The sequence below is a fragment of the Gymnodraco acuticeps genome, unplaced genomic scaffold, assembly GCF_902827175.1.
Source record: "Gymnodraco acuticeps unplaced genomic scaffold, fGymAcu1.1, whole genome shotgun sequence".
NCBI classification, from domain to species: Eukaryota; Metazoa; Chordata; class Actinopteri; order Perciformes; family Bathydraconidae; genus Gymnodraco; species Gymnodraco acuticeps.
This window is the reverse complement of record NW_022992206.1, coordinates 792,614-818,202: the sequence shown is the minus strand read 5'-3', so window position 1 is coordinate 818,202 and position 25,589 is coordinate 792,614. Positions and strand designations below refer to the sequence as shown.

Genomic DNA, 25,589 nt, shown 5'->3' with positions numbered 1-25,589 from the left:
AGGTATTTTGTATCATACTAAGAATATTCTTGAAGAAAAGATACTCTTTATAACAGTCTATTTCAGTCCTTTATTGACACGAGTACACTTTTTTATAAGAATATAGTCTAAACCACAGAAATGACTCCGGAAAAGCTGCAGATAGAGCCATAAGAAATTAATGCAACTGATTTCATCCGCACGGTTTGGCTTTATGAAGCAGGCACGCAAACGGTTACGTCATGACGCAAACTATGACGCAATGACGCAGCACCAGTCGGACTCTGGGCAGTGTGAAAAGAGCCGGAGCTAAACCGAAGAACCGGTTCTGAACCTGAAAAGCTCTAGCACAGAGCTTGAACCGGAGTTGCGTTGGTGTGAATGAGGTAGTTGGATCTGTAGGATAGGGACTGTAGGAAATAAATAGCTTATGAGTAAACTCATTTTTAGCCACAGTAGTAGTAGTATGCCCACTCATAATTAAACACAACATATACTGGCATAGTAATGTTCTCTATATTGCAACCAGTAAATGACTTTCAAATGGTTTTCCTTAATATAAATTAAGATAAGAAATAAAATAAAATAAGCTGACAATCATGTTTAGCATGCTACAGAATCTCCACAAGGGCACTGTCCAATTATTATCTGACACATTTGTTGCATAACACCCTGGAGGTTTCACCACATTTAAAGTTATTTGCAATATGAGATCACTTTATCGGGTGGGTCACATTTCACTGTGAAATAGGCTTACTGTCAAAGTGTGAATGCCTTTACACACAACTCTCATATTTTCCATGTTGAAAAAGTCAATTTCATAACATGCACAGACAAACGCAGCGGAGACAATGAGACTACAGCCATGCTGAGCTAAATGCTAACATGCTGCTAATGTTATACTTTTCACCAGCTTTGTTCAGAGTTAACATTAGCTCCTTATCACTTAAAGGGACCATTATGCTTTTTGGGGTTTTCCCGTTCCTGTGTTTTAGTGCATGTAGCCTACATGGTCTGCAAAAGCTAAAATCCCATAGTCCCCCCCTGCATGGAAAATCTTGATCGGACTCCTTTGTTTGCAACACTTACACTTCTGTTAGCTATCACTGTAAAAAAAAAGATCCTAATTTGACAGGAAATAACTGTACATTGTTATAGTAATTATCATGTTTTTTTTTAAATAACTTGCAAAATCCTGTAAAAATTAGAGATATTAACTATAAATTAACAACCCAAAACATTGTTAAAGTATTTTGACAATAACAATAAATAACATTTATTTCATTTTTTACAGTAAATTGACTATATCATATTTACAGTATTTTTGCACTTTCAGAAAATACATGCTGATGTACGTAAAATAAAAATAATGATCTGTAATTAAATATGTAACTCGTAATATAAAAGTGCATTACTATTATAAGACTTTAAAGGTCCCATGTCATGCTTTTCCGGTTATTACCCGTCCCCTTGTGTGTTAGCTTTTTATAAATGTAAACAGTCTGCAGAGTCATAAACCCTCAAAGTAGTGCAGGGGTCGGCAACAGGCGAACCGCGGTCCGGATCCGGACCCAGACGCCGACATATATGGACCCGGACCTATAATCAATACATTAATAGGAGATTTATATTTTGACGGGCCGATTCTATTTTAACCGTCGCCGACAGGGGGGTGAAAGAGACGAGTGAGCGATACAGGGAGAGAAACACAGAAGAAGAGACGAGAGCGCGGCAGAGAGAAGCGGAGAGGAAAGTGAGTGAAGAGAATAATTAGCGATACAGGGAGAGAAGCGGAGAGGAGAGTGAACAGGCGTGTTAGCGGCAGACAGGGAGAGACAAATAATTACACATGGCGCTCTCCAAGAAGAGGAAAGTGGACAGTGAGAACAGAGCTTTTAACCCTGAGTGGACTCATTCATGTTCATCCTGCCCACTGGGCAGGGCCGGCCCTCGGCATAGGCAGTATAGGCGAATGCTAAGGGCGCATCAACCGATAGGGGGCGCCGAAAATTGGGGAGAAAAAAAAAAAAGTTAGAAAAAAAATAAATAATAATTACCCCCCACCAAATCAAGTTGAACTGCCCCAGTAAAAACCAGAAGTTTATGTGAAATTGTTCTTTTTTTTAAATAATGGTTTTAGTGTGCAATTATAGGTTTTAATTTTGTATTTGTGTTAATTTAAAAATAAATCTAACTCCAAAAACACGTACACAGATTCTGTGTGCTTTTATTAACATTGGAATTTACTGTGTAAGCGGCCGCGGGGGGAGAGCTTTAGAGAGCTCTCTCCTGAAAGACTGAGCGGCTCTGATAACCTCAGCTCAGTGAGGTAAAGGCACACCTTTATATGATCATTATAGTTATAAAAAAATAAGAGAATAGGTGAAAAACAGGTATAAAATACTATATGACAGTACAAAAAAGTTGTTATTAATAAACAAGAATACAGTTTGAAAGGGGAGTGATTTGTAAAATATCCATAAAGAAAAAGAAAATCTGCTTAGAGTTCTGTTTCATATCGTGTTGAGAGATGTATCCATAGATTTCCTAATGTTGCTCTCAAAGTACACCAGATTGATGCTTTTAACTTCAATATTAAAAAAAAAAAGTCTTCCCGGGGGTGCATGCCCCCAGACCCCCCTAGAGGAGGTGAGGTCCCCCCCCCACTTAAATCATGTTCAAATGGATAGGAAACTAGATACAGTTACAGTCTTTCTGTTTTGGTGGTCATGCCACAACCGTGCACGCGTGAGTCATAGTAAGTGTAAGTGTCTGCATTTGGGGGGGGCAGCAAATTGGCCTAGGGCAGCAAATTGGTCAGGGAACTGGGAGCACAGAACCAGTGTGTCTCATTTGTTCAGAGACCGTGGCGCTCATTAAAAGTGCCAAAACGCCACTATGAGACAAAACACAAAGTGTTTGACCAAACATTCCCTCTCAAGTCAGAACTGAGGTCACAAAAATAAGCAGTCTCAGAGCCCAATATGATCAGTTGACCAGGATCAAAATTAAAACTAAATATCGTTCCAGGGCAGGCTAACCAATGAGCACCTGCATGTGTATGAGAATGGCCCTGATACAATTTCAGCCCAGATTTAAACTCCTGGCAGGACAAGCTCGAGCTCAATTCTCGCACTGAATTAACAACTAAAGATGACTGGATTGCAGTTGGTTTCAAGGTGTCATGAGCCAAATAAATTGGAAATTCATGCAACAAATGGTAATACATTTCATGAAAATCCGTAACTGCTTAATCCTACATAGTTCTTGAGACTTTCATAGCTGTAACAAAATGTTGGGGACATTGTGTCAAGACGATGTTGAGATATTTCATGAGTTAAGTGAATAATAAATAGTTTAAGAGGCAATAATAAAGTGAAGCTGCTTTTAACCCCCTTCAAAAAAGACAACTTGCTCATTGTTTCAGTGTTAATTTAATAATACAAATGCTTAATTATAGATACAGGAGGAAAAAAAAAGAAGCTTTATTTTGACAGTTTCTCTTCAGATAAATGTGCTATTTTAGGACTATGTAAACGTTCATCTCATCCACTCAACATGCCACCCATATCAAACCCGTACATAGTCACAAACTAAAACTAGAGAATGAATCCAGCAAAAATCTGACACACACACACACACACACACACACACACACACACACACACACACACACACACACACACACACACACACACACACACACACACACACACACACACACACACACACCACACACACACACACACACACACACACACACACACACACACCACACACACACACACACACACACACACACACACACACACACACACACACACACCACACACACACACACACACACACACACACACACACACACACACACACACACACACACACCACACACACACACACACACACACACACACACACACACACACACACACACACACACACACACACACACACACACACACACACACACACCAGTAAAATAAAGACTGACGTGACTAACAGAGGCAACACAGAACAGTGTATACTGTTTGGGAGGAGGAATCTCAGCTGACTACAAATCATAGACTGTAAATACAGCAGCGCAGAGAACACTGGTGAGTTTAACAAACGCATAATCATAGAAGCTTCAAATATCATGAAAACATTACTGTTCATAATTATGTCAGGGAGAAGTTGGATACATTAAAATATCCTTTTAGGAAAAAAATGTAACCGTATCATGAAATTCTGTCAATAACTTTTCCATATTATTTTTAAACCCTAAAGACATAACGTAACAAATGCACTGTCTTACATAATGAACAAAGTAAATGTATAAAGTAAAAAAACAAATTCAGGTGGTGATAGCAGACAGGCTGTTTAAATCAGACATGAGCACTTTAACAGACTGTTTAAAACTTAAAGCAGCGAACAAAGGCCTTTAGAGGAGAACACATAGGCAAAACAAACCAATACAAATGCTGGGAAATGCTGTTATCACAATCCACAATAAGCCTCAGAAGTGGTGGACAGTGTTGTGCAAATAGTAGTATCAGAACGTCAGAGCTAATAAAACTAACCATTCATTTCCATATTCAATTCAAAACAATTTATCACTTTTTCTTTGCAATGTACTCAGCATGATGTCAAGATGAAGTTGGTCATTTGATTTTTAGCACCACCTGCTGGCTGTAAATGGGACTTTTTGCATCTGCAGTGCGGATAACACAGCAAATAAATAATAACAGGGCAATTAGTGAGTCAAAAATGGTGCGAAAACAATACTTCAGAGGTACACATACAGAAAAGATCTCCATACTGATTTGTGAATAGACACGTCATCCTTTGCCCAAGTAGTATACACCATTGTTTTATGTCAGTTCAATCCAAAGAGAAACCAAAACATACACACACACGACAGGAAACTACAGTCACTCACCAGGCAAAATAGATTTAGATGGCTGTTTTAAACCCTTCCTCTCACCCCACTTGCTCAAACTCACTCATCCTTTTACCCTTCAGCATCTACTTCAAGCAAAAAACCCACCGTAAAAAATACACACACATACACGTCCCATGCAGTCTGAATCGACTGAACAGATTAGTGTCGTTGTTCTCTGGATTTTATCTTTGGGAGAGACAGGGTTCCTACACAGGCATCTTTTCTTTGCAATGGATGAAACTGAGAATATTTTTCTGATCTCTTTGAATGTAAAAGAGAAACTAGTTTTTCTTTAAGATATGATAAACATGGATTTGTCACTGCACAGCTAGTTGAACCTCTGATGGAGGTGTTGGTATTATTGGACTTGTAATGTTGTGTGTGGGGACATGGATAATTTTAGTCCAATCCGTTTATTAAGTTAAATGAAATGGTGTGTGTGTGTTTGTTTCTGTTTTTCTTCTTGTGTCTCTTTGACTGAGTATTCGAAATACCCTCTTTGAACCCTAGCTCTGCAAACCGGGTTTCAAACAACGTCTCAGTTTAGTGTAAAAGGGTGAACGCTGTTAACACAGGAATCTTTCTCTAGCATCCATCCCATGTAATGTGAATAGGAAAAACGTTTCAAAAACTAGAGCAATTCTACTCCACTGGTTGTTTAACATGAAACGTGTGAACGGCTTTCATCTCAAAGAAAATTGTTTATGATCCAAGGACTTTTTCCCACCTAAATCATACATCCCAAAACATGTTCAGGCTTTCTTTAAATGCTTTTCAAGGACTCAAAATGATCACAGTTAATTTTGAAGTATTCTCAGCTAGACCTGTGTAGGAACCCTGGAGACAAAGTACTCTACTGTCCAAGGGAATAACAAATTGCATGTAGGTTGTTTAGGTTGATTTTCCATTTAATTAGGCGTGTTTTACAGTGGAAATAAAAATAGTCGTGTGTATCTATTTTTAAGGTTTTATAGCACTCTTAAATGAAGCATTCACTCATGCGTATCCAGGTGTGGATGTCAGGTGGGACGCTTCACTGCAGCGGGTAGAGTCCATCAGCTCACTGGAGTTTGTGTTTCAGTGGAAAGGGCCAGGGAGATGTGGGAGAAGGTTGTCATGAGTCAATATAAAAACAACTGTTCCTCCCCCCCCCCCCGAGACTCCTCTACGTTTTAAGGACTCCCAGGGTGTTCAGCTCATCATCCACCATGGTGGAAGGGGGGGGGGGGTCTTTGTCGTTCTAGCTCTGTCCAAATGGATAGGGTCCGTGAATGCCCTGAAAAAAGAAACGAGAGCGAGGGAATTAGAAGAGCTTATACGGAATAGAGAAGTGAATACATGTAAAGCTGAAAGTAAAAAAGTGTTTAGAAGGAGACAAGAATGTTGAGAAATAATTAGGGATGCACGATATTGGTTTTTTGAAACCGATACCGATACCGATAACTTCCTGCTTCTCAAGACCGATACCGATAACAAAAAAATGTTTACGCCACTAATTATTTTTACGCGATTAACGCATGTGTATTTTTTTTCCTCGGCCGCCCCGTAGTTTCAGAGCGCATCGAGTTTAAAATACCATCTACAAGCTGATGCTGACAGCCCCGCTGATGCTGACAGCCCCGCTCCTGCCGCTCGCTTGTGGCAGACCACACTTCCACGCTCACCGGCAGGCACCGACTGGCCATCTGGAGGACCGGGAGGGTGTGTGTATGTGTGGCCCGAGCGAGCGAGAGAGAGACCTTACGTGCATTGTTGTTGTTAGCATCTGGTGCTAGCTAGCTGCGCTAACGGATATACGGAGCTGTTTAAATGAAAACAGAGGAGCGACATTTCGCCACAACTGCGCCGAGCACTTGACTTTATGCAGGAAGCCAGACAGTGGGACATTGTACGAAAAGTCAGCACACTCAGCACGGATAGTGCGCAACATGATTGCAAGCGTCCAGGCAGCTCCGGTTCGAGCATATGCCTTGAGTTGCACATAGCTCCAACGCCCATACCACCGACGACATGTTTGTTTACTGTCCTGGCTTCACGGCCGCACACCATTTACGTCACAGCCAGGCATGAGTTAGGGAGCGCTGGATTTGTGAAGAACTCCCCTCTTCCTAAACCACTAATACCACAGTACTGGCAAAACGGGAGGAGCCGAGTGAAAAACAAGCGCCCCTCATCCCAATCCACCCACACCGCAGTATTTTTTTCTTTTTTTTACCCAAAAAATATATTGTATATTATCGGGGCTATTAATACTGTTATCGGGTTTATCGGGATGACGTCATAATTCCTAATATCGGACCGATAATTATCGGGCCGATAGTTATCGTGCATCCCTAGAAATAATGACTCTTTTTGTAAGCAGTTTCATGTAGGAACTATTTTCTTTCCACCAAACTAAGAACTGTCACAAGTAAAAGCCTCTTGCTCGTGAGTAGTGTAATTTGTTAGTATAAAAATAGTTCCTAGTATCCATAGTCTCTGGACTATCTTGAGTAACCAGGTCATCATTTCTGGAATAAGATATTGCTGCTGAGTTCTTTAGACGTTAACTTTTTTCGGCACAGCATCTACAATTATTTTAGAGAACACACAAACATATGTAGAGCCAATATCTCCAGCACACCAAAACAACCTGGATTGATGAATATAACTAAACTTAGAGTAATTTGAAACTGAAGCCAACACACACTCTCCACATGGTCTGCTCTTATCATCAGTTTCAGGGCAGTAACCAAACCTGCATTAACTGTAGGAAACAGCCCAGTCAATGTCCTTTGGTATTTACGTCTCATTTAAATTACCCAGCTGGAAGACAAAGCTAAATGCTTCTGGACGGTCCAGTTCAGCCACCCAGGAAATGCTATTGACTGAAACTGTGATTAAAGGCTCAGCTATGACAGGTATGAGGTGATACTACTGTATACGAGTGGTGAGTCGTTGGAATCACAGGTGGAAGCAGTGATTATGGATATTTCCCTAAACAGAAACCAGTAATCTGGTTTAAAGAAGCTATAGCTTTTTTTTCCTGATGCATTTCACAATGAATTTGCAATACAAGTCACCCACAAATTAATAGTAACAATATTCACATGAGAGATGTTACATTATCATATACCCTGATTCAGAGTATATCATATGAGAGTATAGAATTGATATTAATATCATCTTTGATTTGAATTTTCAACAAAATTGAAAGCCATGGCTCATCATATTAGTATGTACACCACAAAACTAAAATAGAGCTAAAAATCATTTCCAAAGGAACCACTATATGTGCAAAAAGTGTCCAATTTGGCCTGAGGCAAAAGGAAAGGATAATATATATATTAGGGATGCACGATATTGGTTTTTTGAAACCGATACCGATAACTTCCTGCTTCTCAAGACCGATACCGATAATAATATAATATATATATATATTAAATGTACCTGTAGTTTTTGCACACCTGGTGGTAAAAAAAAGACTAGTAGTGAGCAAATGACATGAGCATTACTACTATGAACAAAACAAAGCCAAGAACAGTTTTGACTCTCGTCAAGCGCCATCATTTCTATGATGAAGTTAGAGATCGTTTTAGCCCTGGGGTCGTCTCTGGCAAACTTCTTGCCTTTTTCAAAAGCCTCGTCGATAGGTAAAAGCCCCGGTGCCTTTGCAGCTGGCTTTGGATTCTCCGCTAGTTTAGCAGCGCAGGCGTCTTCGTACGCTTTTAACACACCATCGTAGCGATGGCGATGTTTCAGGTGACAAATCAGGTTGGAAGTATTATAGCTCGTTGCCTTTTTCCCTCCTCGTGGAACTTCTGCATTGCATTTGTTAATACAAATAGCAAGCAGACTATCTAACTCTGAAACTTTGAAATAGTCCCATACTACCGACGACATGTTTGTTTACTGTCCTGGCTTCATGGCCGCACACCATTTACGTCACAGCCAGGCATGAGTTAGGGAGCGCTGGATTTGTGAAAAACTCCCCTCTTCCTAAACCACTAATACAGGGGTGGGGAATATCCGGCCCCCGGGCCGTATACGGCCCGCGAGACAATTTGATACGGCCCGCGAGACAATTTGATACGGCCCTCGAGGTAACTCACGCAAAAAAAAAAAATAATAAGAAATCTAGACCGCAAAAGAATTAAACAAGCGAGTGCTTGTTTTTCCTGGCCAAGGTCAGGGTACTTGAACACAACACGAGCCTAACGTGTCATCACGTGGTATATGTCTCGTCCGACAGGGGTTTAGAGCTGCCGGAGAGCACCAGGACGTCGCTCCGGGCTGGGACATCACAAATGTCAGTACCCATAAGGAGCCGTACACATGCCGCAGTTTTTTGCGTGGCTGTGTCTTTAGTTGAAAGCCCAGTGGCGATCTGTTCATCTGTCACACTGATCATAAAATCAATAACTTTGTTGTTATTAGCATCTGGTTAGCTAGCTATGATAACGGATAGGAAACTAAATTGCACACATCTTGTGTCCATATCTTTCTGTTTGGGTGGTCATGCCACAATCGTGCGCATGCATGAGCGAGTCATGGTAAAATATCTGGATTAAGAGGTTGCTTTTCCTTTGCACAGCATGAAAGAAAGGCCAAATGAATGGGCTGTGATTTTAGTATTTTTAAGCAGAGGTCAATCATTTGTACGGCCCTCGGAGGATGTTGAAAAAATTGAAATGGCCCTTGAGAGGAAAAAGGTTCCCCACCCCTGCACTAATACCACAGTACTGGCAAAACGGGAGGAGCCGAGTGAAAAACAAGCGCCCCTCATCCCAATCCACCCACACCGCAGTATTTTTTTATTTATTTTTACCCAAAAAATATATTATCGGGGCTATTAATACTGTTATCGGGTTTATCGGGATGACGTCATAATTCCTAATATCGGACCGATAATTATCGGGCCGATAATTATCGTGCACCACTAATATATATCATATATAAAATATTCTAATCTCAAAGTACAGCCGGAGTTTACAGGGATTTCATCATTTGTTTTGAAAGTAGAAGTTGTTAGACAAATATAAATTCTGATCTTGTGGTGGTTCTGGTTGAAAAGTCAGTTATCAAATGTCATGGCCATTTATTTAAAAGCTGTCAAGACTCTTCTCTATCAGGGATAACCAAGAACCAACCAAGCCCTACAACTATTGCATCTATCTTATCTATGATATAGTAAAAACATAGGAGTAAGGACAACAAAATTAAGTACTTGCCCCCTGATATCAAGAAAACGTGTTACCCTTACAGTCAGACTGACCTTCCAACTGTTCTTCCTTCAGTTACACCTTATTATATACAACTACATTTTATTGTTGCACCCTAAACTCTGATATTCCCCCCTAACTGTCCAGAAAGTCATATCTTTACTCCTGACAAAGCTGAGTATTCCCTCTGTTAAAAAGAGAGAAACGCAATAACCCGGAGGACGCTTCTGCAGCAACCAGACCTAACTGCTTTAGGGGCTCTACTGGAAAATCTCTAATAAAATCAAAGTTGAGTTGACTGAGATTGGGAAATGTGTTTTCTTTAATATACTATCATAGTGTGCAGGATTTCTCTTTTACCTGTCCCACCTTCTGTGGATGGAGGAATGCTCCACCGTAATGATGCAGGTTTCATGAAAACTGTACTTTACACACACACTCAATAAACCAGCTGCTAATCATATGAGTGTATTTATAAAGCGATGTAGGTTAACAGGGGTAGTAGCTCTGTGTAGTGTGAAAGCTTAACTTTGACTCATACATACCTGACCATAAGTCACCACAGAAAGATTGGTTTGGAGTCCATTTGACGCCCTATTTACAGCATTATGAGACAGTCCATTTTGATCTTGCTGGAGTGGCTCTTGTGTGCGTTCCCACGCTCCGCCAGGGTCTCTGAAGCTGTCGTCAGTGGCGTCGTGCTTGTTCTTCTGAGGCGAGGCGAAGGGGTTGAAGTCTTCCTGCACGTTGCGCTGGGGTTGGGTGTTGAATTCTGTCTCGAAGGAGGACAGCTGCTGGGTCACGCCGAGGAGACCTCCAACTTCTACACTAAGAATCACCCAGATTACATCTGTGGAGATAAGAGGCATTTACACACTTGACTTTATCAAGAAACCAAGTTTTCTCGTGGTGACGGCATCTGCAGTGTGAGAATAATCCAACACATTTTGCCTGAACAAAAACACAATCATGTCCAAAAATAATATCATATAAAAACAATAGAAATAAGGGCCCTTTGGATGCAGGTGTGGGACTTTTTCTGAAAGGGAACATCTGGTTAATTTGAGGATTTAAAATTCACATATGAAGAAGTATGAATATTGACCACTAACTACCCTCTTCATATGTAGAGATGGGTATCGTTAAGTACTACTACTCTTACTGATACTGCTTATCCATCCGACTCTTTAACGGTATTTTAATAATAATCTGTTAGTTTTGGGTTTTTTAAGGGAAAAACAATCAAAAAAAGAATGGGAACAGAATTAACATTGCGTTATTTTCAGTCAAATAAAAAAACATTATTAGCAAAAAAAAGCAAAGATGTTTGACAACTCATTATAGAATAATGCATTGATAATGGTAATGTCAAAATAAAATAAACAATAATTTACTGCAAAAGAATACAATAATCTTGGTTTTAAGTAACCCATGCTTGCATAATTTAGTTTAATTTAGTCCTCCGTGTGTGGGCTCTAGGCTACATAACTTACCTGACGAGGTAATGTTACTGGTAGACGAGACAAAAACAACGAGGCAGTATAAAACGTTTCATTTTCACGCCTGAATATGGTTCCCTTGCGCAAGATGTTTCGCCCTCACAATTAAGACACTTATCGCACTTGTGGCAACGAGCATTGTCCACATCGACTATTGAAAGCTTCAGTCTCTCTGCCATCATCATCATCACCAGCAACCGATCTCTGTGTCAGTGTACTGCGGGCACTGCAGCGTGTGAGAGAGAGAGCCACCCAGCCATATAACCTACCAATTTGCTGTTTTTTTTTTAATTGTATGTTGGTTAGATTATTCAGCCATTTCAAGAACATTTTGTGAAAAATGTATGAAATTGTACTGATAAGAAATTGAGATTAATAAAAAACTGAAGGAGTTGTAGCCATTTAACATTGTCTCATTAAAAACTAACTAAATGATCTCCTACCTCCATAGAATAATCCGGTGGCTGTGCACATCCTCCACTGGCCCTGGTACATGCCTGGAGCTGTGGGACTTCGCATCTGCACGCTCACATCTGATATTTCTTGGGGGTCTAGTGACTTTACCATAACTGTGTTTACATGGCCAAACTGATCCCCACCAATGTATTTGAGACTAACCCCAGGTGGCCATGACTCTGCACCTGTAGCACACAAAGAGGAGTAAAGTCAAAACACAGTGTAACCACAAGAACAGGACGTTTTAACTGGCCTTATATCACATACAGATTGACACTTGGTATACTGTGTGTTAAATATGTGAATGTGATCCACACCTGTGTTCTGTATTCTCCAGGTCTTTGTGAACGGCGTATCCGGAGGAATTGACTCTCCTTCCCCAATTGTCACGTCTTCAACAAAGGACATGGATGGCGTGTTGATGTTGGGACTTTCAAAGTCATAATAAGCACCGATAGCAGCCTGCAGGTTCCTGTCCCAACACAAAGTAAGAGCATGGTGTGAGAATGAGTCAGCGTTACACATTGTGACCATAAGGTTTTGTATTTTATTCTTAAAATGTAATCTTAATTATCATTCACATAGATTTCAAAGCTCAGTTATAGTTGGACTTTTTTTAAGCTCAAGGGAAAGAAATTGTAGAAAAGAAAACAAACAATGAAGCAAATCTGAATATTTCTCTTTCATTTTGATGCATCTGTGATTTATATTTGAAGCATTTTATACTCAACCTTGATTGATCAATTGACATTGATCCTAGAACGATATTGACAATTGAATAAGTAATTTTTAAAAGTACTTGCCATGAATATAAAACTGATTTGTAAAATATATAAAAACCTTTAATTAAAGTGACTTTTGTGTCATATGCTTATCAACCAATTATGATTAAAAAAATGTATCAGGACCTAGTTGACTAGCAACCTAAGGGGACAGTTGAGGCACACATATATATGTTTCCTCTTACCTGTAGTGCTATTTATAAATCTCGATAGTGTTGGTGTGAGATGCAGTGTTGGAGATAATGGCCATAGAGATTAATACAATTTCTCGAAGAAATGTCCCTTTCCAGAATTCAGGAGTTATTCAAGATGATCCACATACCTTGCTGCGCACAAAGAAGCATGCATTTACTCCTGGAGAGGTTATTTGAGTTAAAACAACAGATCAGTCGACGCCATTAATTACAGTTCCCATTCGCAGCAGCTGGCCCTAGGCTCTGGAACAGTCTGCCCCTACATGTGAGGTCAGCCCAGACCCTAGGGGTTTTTAAATCTTCACTGAATACACACTTCTTCTTCTCTCTGGCCTTCTAGTCAGAGCTGAGCATGATACCTGACATTTCTCTGTGTTTTGTCTTTGTATTTCTGTTATATATTTCTTGTCTTTTCTTTCACATGTTACTATAGTATGCTTTTATTACATGTGCAGCACTTTGGCTCAACCAAAAATCGTTTTTAAATGTGCTTTATAAATAAAACTTGATTTGATTTAATGTTTACATATTGTGTTACAAGCACAAGCTTCTCATCCATTAGTAGTATTGTTTGTTAGGAAGAAAATAGTAAATACATGAAACACCACATAACAATGTGCATTATCTTCAGTTACCAGGTCATGATTAATGACATTTCTGTTGATTTTATTCTAATACCATTATATTTGAGAGCACACAGCAAACAATCTAGTTAGATAAATTGCACTACAGGTAGGCTACGTATGAGGAAGAATATAATTATGATTTGAGGGGTAACTATACTTTAAACATTTCTTGAGGTTACCATGATCCTGTACAACGAGGGATCTGAGTGGGCTTACATTTTTACTTGATAAATTACTAATGTAGTGCTGGAAGCTCTATATTCACATGAAACTAAGCAGTTCTAGTTAACTAGTTTCAGTGGAGAAATTCCAACAAGGGTCACGTGATGATGTCGTGATTTCTAGACAAAAAGATTAAACTTAAACAAATCAACGTCGCTGTGTTCTCACTTTTAAAAAGTGAGATAGAAAGATTTGATTAAAGCCATTGATCACTGATAAACTATAAAACACCACTTGTTGTCACGCGTCCATCGATCACGACTGATTACCTCACCAGACTAACGTGAGTTGTGGCTTCCCAAACAGCGGCTCGGTGTAACTGGCTCCCAACATCATTATGTAACATGGCTGATAATCTACAGCGAGACTTCCCTGTGCTTAAATTAGCCTTCTAGCTAGTGCGCTCGAGTTTCCAGTTATTTCATCCGACAATAACAAACTCACAGTTGGGGCAAACTTTACCGTTTCACTTCCGCTTGCCCCCGCAGCGATGGTTAGGAGTGAACTGTAATTAACTGCCACTTCTCGTGAAGGAAGGATGAAATCATCCTCTCGGGTTTTAACAACACCAACTTGCACCGTGAGTGTTTGCCACCATTTTTTATAGCAATTCAACGCATGCTAACTGGCTAATTATGGTGCTCTGTTAGCGTCATGTTGCTGTCCGACAACAGGCCCTCGCATCCCCGCACTCACCAGTTGGTCATGTCCAAGAAGAATGCGCAGCCTGCCGGGTTGAGCTGGAAGCCCAGCAGCCTCTGAAACTCGGATATGAGGACATCCTTGTCCGTGGTGCCCATGCAGCTGAACTTCTGCATGAGCTCCGCATCTACGTCCATGTCCGTGCCCTCCATGGGTGGCGGGTGGCCCGTAGCAGAGACGGGGTGGAGCGGGGAGGGGGGGACCTCTCTCAGTTTAGTCCGAGGCCTTGTCCAGCCATAACAACCAGCTCAACAACAACAAGCGTCAGTGCGCATGGCATGATCAGGGGGACGTTGCAACAGCCCGCGCGTCACCTTCGCCAATCACGTAGTGGGCGGCTACGTCATCTGTTGCTATTTGCAGCCGCTTTCTCATTGGTTTATCAATGAATTGTAGCTGCTCATGCTTTCACCTCAGTCAGAACCATATCAGACGATTCATATCGAAGAAAATCAGGACATTGTATTAAAAATGATGCTCAAAGAAGTTATCACTAAATTAGACTGTAATAATACAGTATTTACTCATATGACAAGATATGTAAGTCATTCACAAACTGAACTCAAAGGCAATGTACATTGATACTATAAACCAGGGGTGTCCAAACTTTTTTCCCCGAGGGCCACATACAGAAAAATATACGAAGGGCTGGGCCACTCACTAGAGGTATATTGCCTCATAAGCTCAGTTATAAGTTAGCAAAATCAATCAAATGTAGGTAAATTATGCTTGTGAGTGTTGGCAGCTCATCCCTTAAAACAGAAGCCTCAGATTGATTATAATAAGTGGAAATAGGAAGGGTGTATTTCAAGCTTGTTATGTAAATAAGTCATTGGGCTTTTTTCTTATCAACTAAGATAGGTGTATGTATGGAGTGTGGACTGCTACTTGGAGAGGTCCCAGTTCACCTCCTGCCCTGCTGTGGTGCCCTTGAGCAAGGCACCAGACACCCCCCTTCCCCCCTCACTCCCATTGCTCCCCGGGCGCTGTACAATAGCTGCCCACTGCTCCTAGTACTAGACTCCTGGCACTAGGATGGGTTAAAAGCAGAAAACACATGTCACTGTGTGCTGTGTGCTCTGCATGTGTGACCATTAAAGAGGGTTTCATCCCTCCATATTCTATTTGTCTATGTTAGAAAATGTTTCCAACTTGAATTGATGGAATTTATTTGAAAAGTGGTCTTATTAACACATGAATACTACTGTGTAATATATGTTTGCATTAGTTAAGAAGTACAATATAAGACAAGCACACGTTTCATAGTCCATGCATTTGTTACCTCAAGGCTGGATTATTGTAACTCTTTATTATCAGCGTGTACCAAGAAGTCAGTTAAGTCGCTTCAGCTGATTCAAAATGCTGCAGCTCGTGTACTAACCATGGGAAAAAGGACCACATTACTCCTGTTCTGGCTGCCTTACACTGGCTCCCTATAGAATTCTAGGATAGAATTTAAAATTCTTCTTCTCGCCTACAAAGCCCTTAATGGGCAGGCGCCATCTTACCAAAAATAACTCATTATACCCATAGACTGTATATATAAAGATTATACCCTACTGTCCTACTAGGGCATTGCGTTCCAAGCATGCAGGGTTGTTGGTTGATCCTAGAGTTTTTAAAAGTACAATGGGAGTCAGAGCCTTTTCTTATCAAGCTCCACATTTTTTTTTCCACCATGAGACCTTAATATATATATAATATATTTCAAATATCACAATATTCACCTTTTTATTAGATTGACATATACTTTTACACGTTTTAAGTAAAACGTGTAAAAGTAACATAGTTAACCAATATAGTACTATATTGGTTAACTATAATAATGTCCATTGTCTCCATAAATGTTTCCACAAGGAGAAAAACTAATATTTAAGATTGAAGATGATTGTATATTATTATTAGTTGTTCATCTTTTTACATCAGTAGCCTAGTTTACATTTCAATTTTCTTTTTGCTTTTATATCTCTCTTTGGATATTTCTAAAGTAATAACGATTGAGATCTTTAAGAATTTCATTATTCTGGGAACTTTTATCATTTAACCAAACAAAGGATTATGGGGTAAAATATCCTCGGATTACTCTTGAATGAAAATATCCACTAACCATTAGTTAAAATTAGCTCTGCAATAGGTCTTCCAACTACAATAGGAGAAACATGGCATTGTATGCATGTGAAATAATTATCTAATATTATATCATTGTGTATATAATAGAAAAGTAAGAGTGGACATTTTGTCTGCATTAAGTACTTTTACTTTAAATACTTTACATACACTTTCCTGATTATGCTTTCATACGTTAACTGTAATAATACTTTAATTGAAGGACTTTCTTTTAACAATATTTTTAGGGTGTCCTATTATTAGTTTGACATAGGTGAAGGATATGATATATACATTTTAGGATTCTTATTCCATAAAAGAGTTTGCCATTCATTAAATAATTGAAATTCAGAAAGATATATTTTTTCAACAAGAACACATTTGTATCCCTGTAGATTTTTTTCAACTTTTTCTTGAAGAATGGAGAATAGTGGATGAACAAACAAATCCCAATAAAATGTTGATATTGTTGTTGTATGCATTTGAATTAATGACAAATAAAAAAACAATGAAATGACTGTGTGTCCAACATTCCTATGACGTGTACAAATAGCTATAGTAGGACATATAAGTACACAGGGAGTTTTGCAGGACATCTGTGACTCTTTTGTTAGCTACACCCACTATAAAGACACACTTTTCTGAAATCATACAAGAGAAGAACACCATTTGATGTAGATTTTCCACAACATTTATTTTCATTAAGATATAAACTAAAGCATAGCTTTTAACCAAGTATTTTTGTAAATATCATAGGATTATTAATATAATTATTTGTATTATCATAAAAGTATTACGTTTATCAATGAAAACTAAATGAATAATTTTACAGCTCAGTAGGCCTACCTTAGATTTGGACTTTTTTCACATTTTTTTTATTTTCCCTTTAAAACTTCCCTCCTTCCCACAATTGCAATGTATTTTATACAGATAACTCTTATATGTTGTTTTATTTGATTCGATTTGTTTACCTTAACCGTTATGAGTAGAGTATGGATTTCGTGTGAAGGGGGACAAATATATTATCAGTAGTGCAGTGGTGTTCACGCAGACTTTCAGGCGGAACCAACGGTCGGCAGGTCTTATATCTGGTAGGAACAGTTTGTGAGAACACCGGAATCGCGCTCTCGACGGAGATTGCCGGGGAACATGCCTAAGTAAGTAAAGATCTTACTTGCCCTTGTAAACTTAATCTATGATTTTTACATTTCAAACCCAATTAATGATTATTTGTTTTTGTAGTAAGCATCGAACGGCGTTTAAATATAACTGTAAACTAATTGAAACAGACCAGTTTGTTTCCAGTGAACGCTGTGAGCTTTGTTTGGGCTCTGTCTATTTGCTGGACTCAGCCTCAACGTGAACATTAACAATTTCCAGGAAGATGTATCTGCAGCAGCGTGATACAAAATCAACTGGTTCATTTTAGTATATTTAGGACTTTAACCATATCAACCTAAATATAAAGCTCTTTTTTTAATTAAAGTTTTTAGATTTTAGACCTTGTAACGTGTAATGCGATTGTTTTACTACGTAATATTCCTTAAAAATAAAAAGAGAAGAGATTATGCTGATTGTTTTAAAACAATATATCTTGCATACTAACAATCATTTACATCCAAGGTGAACGTCGTCACTGGGCCACAGCTTTTAAAGTGGAGCAGCTGCAGAGCACAACACATCCTAATAAAATGAGTGGATAAGAAAAATAATAGAAAATGAGTAGCATCATACTAAGGAATGAATTAGGTTTTCTATGAGTTTTTCTTTGCTAACTTAAACTAAGGCCTAAGTCATTTGAATGTACATTGGATATTTTAAATGTATAGAAAAACCTGCCCGGACACAAGGCAAAGACAAACCATAAGAAATACTTCAACTGTACCATGCAGCTCTTATTTGAAGAGAAGAGTTTTGGGTCAAGTCTTGATTTTGTGTTAACCCCCAAACTTTTCTTTTTGACAGGTTTTACTGTGATTACTGTGACACCTACCTAACACATGATTCGGTAAGTTGAGCTTGTGTGTATCAAACTGTTGTCAAATATAAAAAAATCGGTCTTAGATGTATTTGGCTCCTGTTAAATATCTACAAATCTGTCTGTTTTCTGTTCTTAGCCATCGGTGAGGAAGACCCACTGCAGTGGCCGAAAACACAAAGAAAATGTAAAAGATTACTACCAGAAATGGATGGAGGAGCAGGCTCAGAGCCTGATCGATAAAACAAGTAAGCACATTATTGGATCAAGTATTTGGATAACGCAGCTAAGTGCATTTTAGAAGTACAAAGCAACTGCTGTTTTTGTTTCTTTGGATGTTTTACCACTCACTCCAAAACCTTGTCGGACTTCTAGCTGTAGTAACAAATAACTTACGATAACTATGCATTATTTTTTACCTTCATATTTAATATCCTTGTATAGAAAATCAGCGAGGTGTTGGAGTAAAGCCTGTTACGGATCCCACACAACTCATGCTTACACATGTGTGGGACATCCAGGCTCTTTGCTTACATTGTGCACGATGTTCAGCAGCTCACTTCGGCCCCCTCTGAGATTACAAACCACTAATCCACATTACAGATGCTCCAGTGTGTTATTGTCCACTGTGGAGGAACACGTTTTACACACCAAATGATCCTTTGCAACACAAAAAGAGAGTAGCCATACATCCTTTATGCAAGTAAAGCATTCAAAATGGCTTCTCTTTTTTTTCACGCAGGGTATTTATCTGTGCACATTCGTAGAAAGACGAGGCAAGCTTTTGTGTTTTTTGCGTTCCGCTTATACAGCATGAAACACGCTTAAATGAACTCTTTACAAACACGAAAAAGATGATGTGCTGGCCATTTAAATATGTGTGTTTAATGTGTTGTCCTTTCTCCCGACAGCGGCTGCCTTTCAACAGGGAAAGATTCCTCCCACGCCGTTCCCTGGTGGGCCCCCCCCAGGTGAGTCCATCTTTGATGTATCATCATTTGATTAGAATAAACGATCATCAAAATCATGAAGCGTTTGCATTCTTTAAGAATTACAACTACCACATACAAATAATACTCAACTGGACATGAAAATAAACCGAATATGAAACCCTTTTTACTTAGCCGGTGTTTTCCTTTACTTGTGTAACATTTCACTTTTGTTAAAGAGCACCTGCAATGACGCGGCTAAGAGAAAAACATTTAAAATCTGATGTTTCATCATACTGAGAACTTTCAAATACTATGTCAAGCCCATTTAATTCAACAAGACCACAAACTATATCCTCAAAGAATATAGCACAATGTACTGTGATGCACGGTAGGGCTGCACGGTATTGAAAAAAACTGACATCGCGGTTTTCCCCCCCCCTGCGGTATATATTGCGTTTTTTTTTAACCTGTTAAACCCCAAAGTCCGGGCGGGTACTTTACTTTTTTTTTTCACGACAGTGTCTCAGGGGATCGTAATATTTAAGAACCTATTAATGTGTTATACCAGATTAACGGAAATAATCTCAGCTAACTGACGATACAAACCATTTTATACCAAAACAAAACACAAGTCTCATAAGAAGCATCTAAATGACCCCTGAGCGAAAAATGCTAACTCACTTTGGCACAGAACTCAAGATAAAAGTACCCTTATTATTACTTATCGTAGCTGCACATACAAGATATCCGATTAAAGCTGAGGTTCCACAGATTATTTAGGTATATAGTATCATCACTGAGTGATCTGAACTCGGACAGGGGAAGCAAACACAGACATCACAACACGTACCTTTACGTAGCTTCGAGGGGAGATGTCTCACCGTAGCTGTCAATCTGATCAAAAGACGTGTTCAATGGCATTACAACGAGAAAGAAAAAACGCGGCTGAATCGGTTAATCCATAGGTTTTTAACGTCTCTGTATAAAAAAAAAATGATTTAATTTATAATCCATAATGCCATTTTTATGTAAATATCGCAGAGCAAAAGTTAGCTGCTAATGGTAGCCACCAGAGTGGCTGCTGCTTCCGGTCTTGGCTATGCGGAAGTCTCTCACACACACATTACCAAATAAGGACTGTGTGATTTCCCCTCGATTCCATTGGCTCTGACGGTCAGAAAGAGATGTCACATGTCAAAATCCAGCAAGGTGGGCCAGAGATATGGAAAATCCACCCAAATGGCCCCAAAAGAGGGTTTTTTTTTGGTGCTAAATCTGTCTAAAAAGGTCAAATATCAGGGGAAGTTCTACACACACCAACACATGAACAAATAAGGAGTGAGAGTGACGGCGCGTAGCCAAAACCGGAAGCTGCATACCACCAAGGTGGCTACCATTAGCAGCTAACTTTTGTGATCCGATTTTTACATAAAAATGGAATTATGGATTATAAACAATTGCTTCAAAGCCACAGATACATTATCAACCTATGGATCAACCGATTCAGCCTCGTTTTTTCTTTCTCGTTTTAATGCCATTGAACACGTCTTTTGATCAGATTGACAGCTACGGTGAGACGATCTCCCGTAAAAGGTACGTGTTGTGATGTCTGTGTTTGCTTCCCCTGTTGCGAGATCGGATCGCTTAGATACTATACTTAAATAATCTGTGGAGTCTCAGCTTTAATCGGATATATTGTATGTGCAGTTTCGATAAGTAATAAGGGTATCTTTATTTTGAATTCTGTGCTAAAGTGCGTTAGCATTTTTTTTAAAAAAATGAATAAAACCGCACGTCCCTGCGGTGTGAATACCGCGCATACCGCGGTTATCGCCATGACACGGTATATCGTTCAGCCCTAATGCACGGGAAACGTTTCTTATGGATAGAATAATGTCTTATCATTGAATGTAAACTAACGTTTGCTGTTTTTAACGCAGGTGGTCCTCCTCGGCCAGGTATGCTACCAACGCCCCCCATGGGAGGACCTCCTATGATGCCCATGATGGGGCCCCCACCACATGGGATGATGCCCGGTGGACCTGGTAAGAAATACTTGTATTTAACTCTACTCATTCCTAATTAGTGTAAAGTAACATCAGTATCCTCCGCTCCTGTGCAGTTTTTGGATGGCCTGTATTTCTTTCACCTCTTTAAGCACACTGCCTATTCCCTGACTGAAAACATTTCTAACACAATATATATCTTTTCTACAGCACACCTCATGTTGATTGATCAAATAGTAGACTGTTTTTTTGTTTTGTTACTGTTGTCTAACATTTTATTAAATAAATTACTTTCAATTATTGTAAATAAAGAAATTAAATGAACCTAAAGTGAAAATGATTGTGTCCTAAAACCAAATGTACTGAAGGCAAAACAAAGAGTTAAACATAGAAAAACATAATGAGTACAGAAGAGTGAAACTATAGCATATATTTCTATTGCACAACATCCCATTCAATGTCCAATGAAAGAGTTGGAGTTAAATCTGGACCAGGTTATTCTCAGTGAATTGTGAAGTTTCTAATGCACTGATGTGGCTCCTACATGAACAGCTGTTGTCATAAATCAATACCCTAAGCTGTGTATCCTTCGCTGTCTCCTCTAGGAGGCATGAGGCCGCCGATGGGAGGACCCATGCAGATGATGCCCGGACCGCCCCACATGATGCGTCACCCCCGACCGATGATGATGCCCGTCCGGCCGGGCATGATGCGACCGGACAGATAAGACCGCATGGATGTTCTCCGCTCTTTGCTGCCATGAACAGACTCTGTCTAGTGAGGACACTTGGGCTAACACTTTTTTCAATACCACCTCTTAAATCTTCAAATGTCCACGCTGAAGTCCCTGATAAAATAATGTCTTTTTTTTTAAATACCTACCGTTTCTTCTTGTGCCGGAATCGTGGCATTTATTCATTTTCCTTACATTAGAAGAATTTCAGATCCCCGTTTTAAATAGTTTCTTTTTTTTAACGAAATGCCCACTTTGTGTTTGTTTTTAATATCTCGTCTCACTCTGACAAACTGCTCATTACTCACATTTGAAGAGCGTGTTTGATATGACAATATTTGTTTCTATATTTTTTGTTTTTAGGTTTTTACATGTTTTTGTTATATTGCATTGCTTTGGGAAATAAAACAGTGATTTCAAACTGGTTTCTTTAAGGTTTCAGTCGATCTTCTCAACATAGCTAACTTTTTAAAGGTTTCAATCATTCCGGCTGATTAGAACTCAAGTGAGGTTGAAGCTCTGTTTATGGGATAAAAAGCTCTAAAACATCACTTTAAACTCAGCCCCAAACGGCAGACTGAAAAACGTTAGCTTCGGCCTTGAAGAAATTGGAGCACTTTTCTTTCAAGAAATGCAAAAGACACCCTAAAGCAGGGCTGTCAAACTCAAGGCCCGGCGGCCAAATCCGGCCCGCAACCTCATTTTCTGTGGCCCCGCAAGACCTTGCAAAGAATATAATGTTTATTATACGGTTACGTGGGGATTTACAGAAGCACGTTGCCCATAAACTACATGTCCCACAATGCATCTCAAATTTGACTTTTTTTCTCAGAATTAGATTTTTTTTTTTCTCTCAAAATGTTAGTTTTTTCTAATGTAATTTTTTTTTTTTTAGAAATTTCACTTTTTTTTTTTTTCAGAATGTGGTGTTTCTTTTTAAAATCATTTTTGTGACACTCACTGAAGAGACTTGCAATTATTTGCCCTAGACTTCTGCTTTCAAACGTAATTAATTATGAAGTTATTACCCTACCTGATAATGATCCAATGCAGAGGCAATAATGTAATGTAATACATTATTTTATATATATTAAATATATGTATTTTTATATAGTCTTAAAGTTACAACCGGCCCTTTGAGTGTAATCATAATGCTGATGTGGCCCGTGATGAAATTTAGTTTGACACCCCTGCCCTAGGGTGTAAAGCACTACGGTTAGCTGGCTCGCCAGACACAACCCTGATTTAATGATAATGTTTTTGTGCATCTGCTTTGTGTCGGGTATTTCTTTGCTTACAGGGTTACAACTTGATGAGGTAAGAATATAACAGTTCCTACACGCGGATCTAGATGTGGTTAAAATGTAACAGCTGAGGTTTAGACAATAACACTTTTATTTGGCTACTCAAGGCAGTGACAACAATGATGTGGAATATTGGTAGAGATAAAGCTGCTGAATCTTTTTTTTATTGAAAAAAATAATGCCTGGTATAACATTTCTCATGTGAATGTTTTATGCCTTCACATGTCATATTTTATCTGATCATAAGTAAAAATCAAATACATTTTACTATCACATGACCAAGAAGAGCAAATGCTACATTTTCAGAGGCGGGAATGGCAAATAGTGGACATCTAAAAAGTTAAAGAGATGTTATTATGCTCCATCCATCTTCTCCCGCTTATCCGTGGTCGGGTCGCGGGGGTAGCAGTTCCAGCAGAGAGCCCCAAACTTTCTTTTCCCTGGCGACATCAACCAGCTCTGACTGGGGGATCACAAGGCGCTCCCAGGCCAGCGAAGAGATATAATCCCTCCACCTGGTCCTAGGTCTACCCCTTGGTCTCTTCCCAGCTGGACGTGCCTGGAACACCTCCGAGGCGCCCAGGTGGCATCCTTACTAGGTGACCGAACCACCTCAACTGGCTCCTTTCGACGCGAAGGAGGAGCGGTTCAACTCCGAGTCCCTCCCGGATGACCGAGCTTCTCACCTTATCCCTAAGGGAGACACCAGCCACCCTGCGGAGAAAACCCATCTCGGCCTCTTGTATCCGCGATCTCGTTCTTTCGGTCATGACCCATCCTTCGTGACCATAGGTGAGGGTAGGAACGAAAAATGGCCCGGTAGACAGAGAGCTTTGCCTTCTGGCTCAGCTCTCTTTTCGTCACAACGGTGCCGCTCATCGGGTTCAAATGTGTATTTTGTGTCTTCTGTGACATAATTACAAGGTTTAATGTTCAAAAAGTTATTTATTGTTCTCATACTGCAGCACCTCTTTTCACCCTCTGTCTGAAGGCAGGGGGGAAACATGCACTAAAGCATATATAACAAACTACAGGAAATGGAAAACTATTAATAGTTTCTTTAGCTCAAAACATTTTGACCTTGCAAAAGTATAAAAGAAAACAAATACATTTCTGATTATGCTAAGGATTGCAAATCTGCTGTGTATTGTTTCAAGCACCAGGCTCTTCCTCACACTTCTCTAAAATAATTTTTAAGACACTTATTTGTGAAAAAGATTCAAGTTGTCAACCCTTAATTCAATAAATGAGGTTAGCAGCGCTGCCAGACGGCACGAAGACTCTGGATTTGAACCCAATCGATCCACCTGAGGTTTTCCCTGAGCGACTGCGCCATGTTCTCTCTGCCTGGAGGTGTGAGTGTGTTTAAGTGAGTTAGCCCTGTGAAAGACAGGTGACCCTTAAATCTGAGTCCTGCAAATTGCATCACTCTCCCTCGAGAAGCTAAACCTCACAAGCAGATATAAAAACAGCCTGATGTTTAAAATACTTCTTTCACTGGACAAATGAGCACGCTGACCCGGACCTTATTAGTTTATTCAGTGGAGCATGTTTGAATAATTACAGCTGCTGCATAACAATCTGTGGCTGCCAGTGAATCATCTCAGCTGACATTTGTGTCTTCAATGCCTTGAAGAATTCAGCAGCATAATGTATCCATTATCACAAACGCCTGTGTATAATTATGACAATGTCTCAACAGATGGAGCTAGAGAGTCAGTGTTTTCTGCCATTATGACAACGACACTGGAATGATGTGCTATGACTGATTATGTGCTTCCATGAGCTTTCAAATATCTTACTATCTCACACTCCCAGAGGACTATTTTGTGGCTTTATGGTTTAGGAAATGTCTAGGCAACAAATAAAAAAGAAACAAATTTGTTGGGGGAAATAGCCAGATGTTTCACGCTGTGTTTTCCAATTTATATACTTGAAGGAAAGCGAA

At 39.5% G+C, this 25,589-nt stretch overlaps 2 protein-coding genes across 3 annotated transcripts; one reads left to right on the top strand and one right to left on the bottom strand.

The window, feature by feature from the left end:
* Positions 1–4,213: 4,213 nt before the first annotated feature.
* Positions 4,214–14,888, bottom strand: ilrun (inflammation and lipid regulator with UBA-like and NBR1-like domains). Its single transcript, XM_034205750.1, has 5 exons — positions 14,577–14,888; positions 12,374–12,528; positions 12,044–12,241; positions 10,647–10,951; positions 4,214–6,176 (listed from the first exon to the last, which is right to left on the bottom strand). The coding sequence occupies exons 1-5, from the start codon at positions 14,732–14,734 to the stop codon at positions 6,141–6,143; spliced, it is 852 nt and encodes a 283-aa protein (XP_034061641.1). The 5' UTR covers positions 14,735–14,888; the 3' UTR covers positions 4,214–6,140.
* Positions 14,889–17,728: 2,840 nt separating this feature from the next.
* On the top strand, positions 17,729–22,762 carry snrpc (small nuclear ribonucleoprotein polypeptide C). 2 transcript variants are annotated; one of them, XM_034205691.1, is made up of 6 exons: positions 17,729–17,845; positions 18,654–18,696; positions 18,806–18,914; positions 19,578–19,635; positions 21,536–21,643; positions 22,210–22,762. In XM_034205691.1, the coding sequence occupies exons 1-6, from the start codon at positions 17,838–17,840 to the stop codon at positions 22,535–22,537; spliced, it is 654 nt and encodes a 217-aa protein (XP_034061582.1). In that variant the 5' UTR covers positions 17,729–17,837; the 3' UTR covers positions 22,538–22,762. The 2 variants fall into 2 exon arrangements, with proteins under 2 accessions (XP_034061582.1, XP_034061583.1); XM_034205692.1 differs by having other exon boundaries at positions 17,730–17,845; positions 19,578–19,637; positions 21,539–21,643.
* Positions 22,763–25,589: the final 2,827 nt, after the last annotated feature.

What these genes read in the sequence shown, in the direction of transcription:
- ilrun (XM_034205750.1), bottom strand. Translation starts at nt 14,734, where the DNA reads ATGGAGGGCACGGACATGGACGTAGATGCGGAGCTCATGCAGAAGTTC. An exon ending in TTCTTGGACATGACCAACTG is followed by an intron (nt 12,529 to 14,576) that starts GTGAGTGCGGGG and finishes GTGTTGGGACAG; the next exon opens with GAACCTGCAGGCTGCTATCG. An exon ending in CTGGAGAATACAGAACACAG is followed by an intron (nt 12,242 to 12,373) that starts GTGTGGATCACA and finishes TGTGTGCTACAG; the next exon opens with GTGCAGAGTCATGGCCACCT.
- snrpc (XM_034205691.1), top strand. An exon ending in GAGCCTGATCGATAAAACAA is followed by an intron (nt 18,915 to 19,577) that starts GTAAGCACATTA and finishes TTCTCCCGACAG; the next exon opens with CGGCTGCCTTTCAACAGGGA. An exon ending in GATGATGCCCGGTGGACCTG is followed by an intron (nt 21,644 to 22,209) that starts GTAAGAAATACT and finishes TGTCTCCTCTAG; the next exon opens with GAGGCATGAGGCCGCCGATG.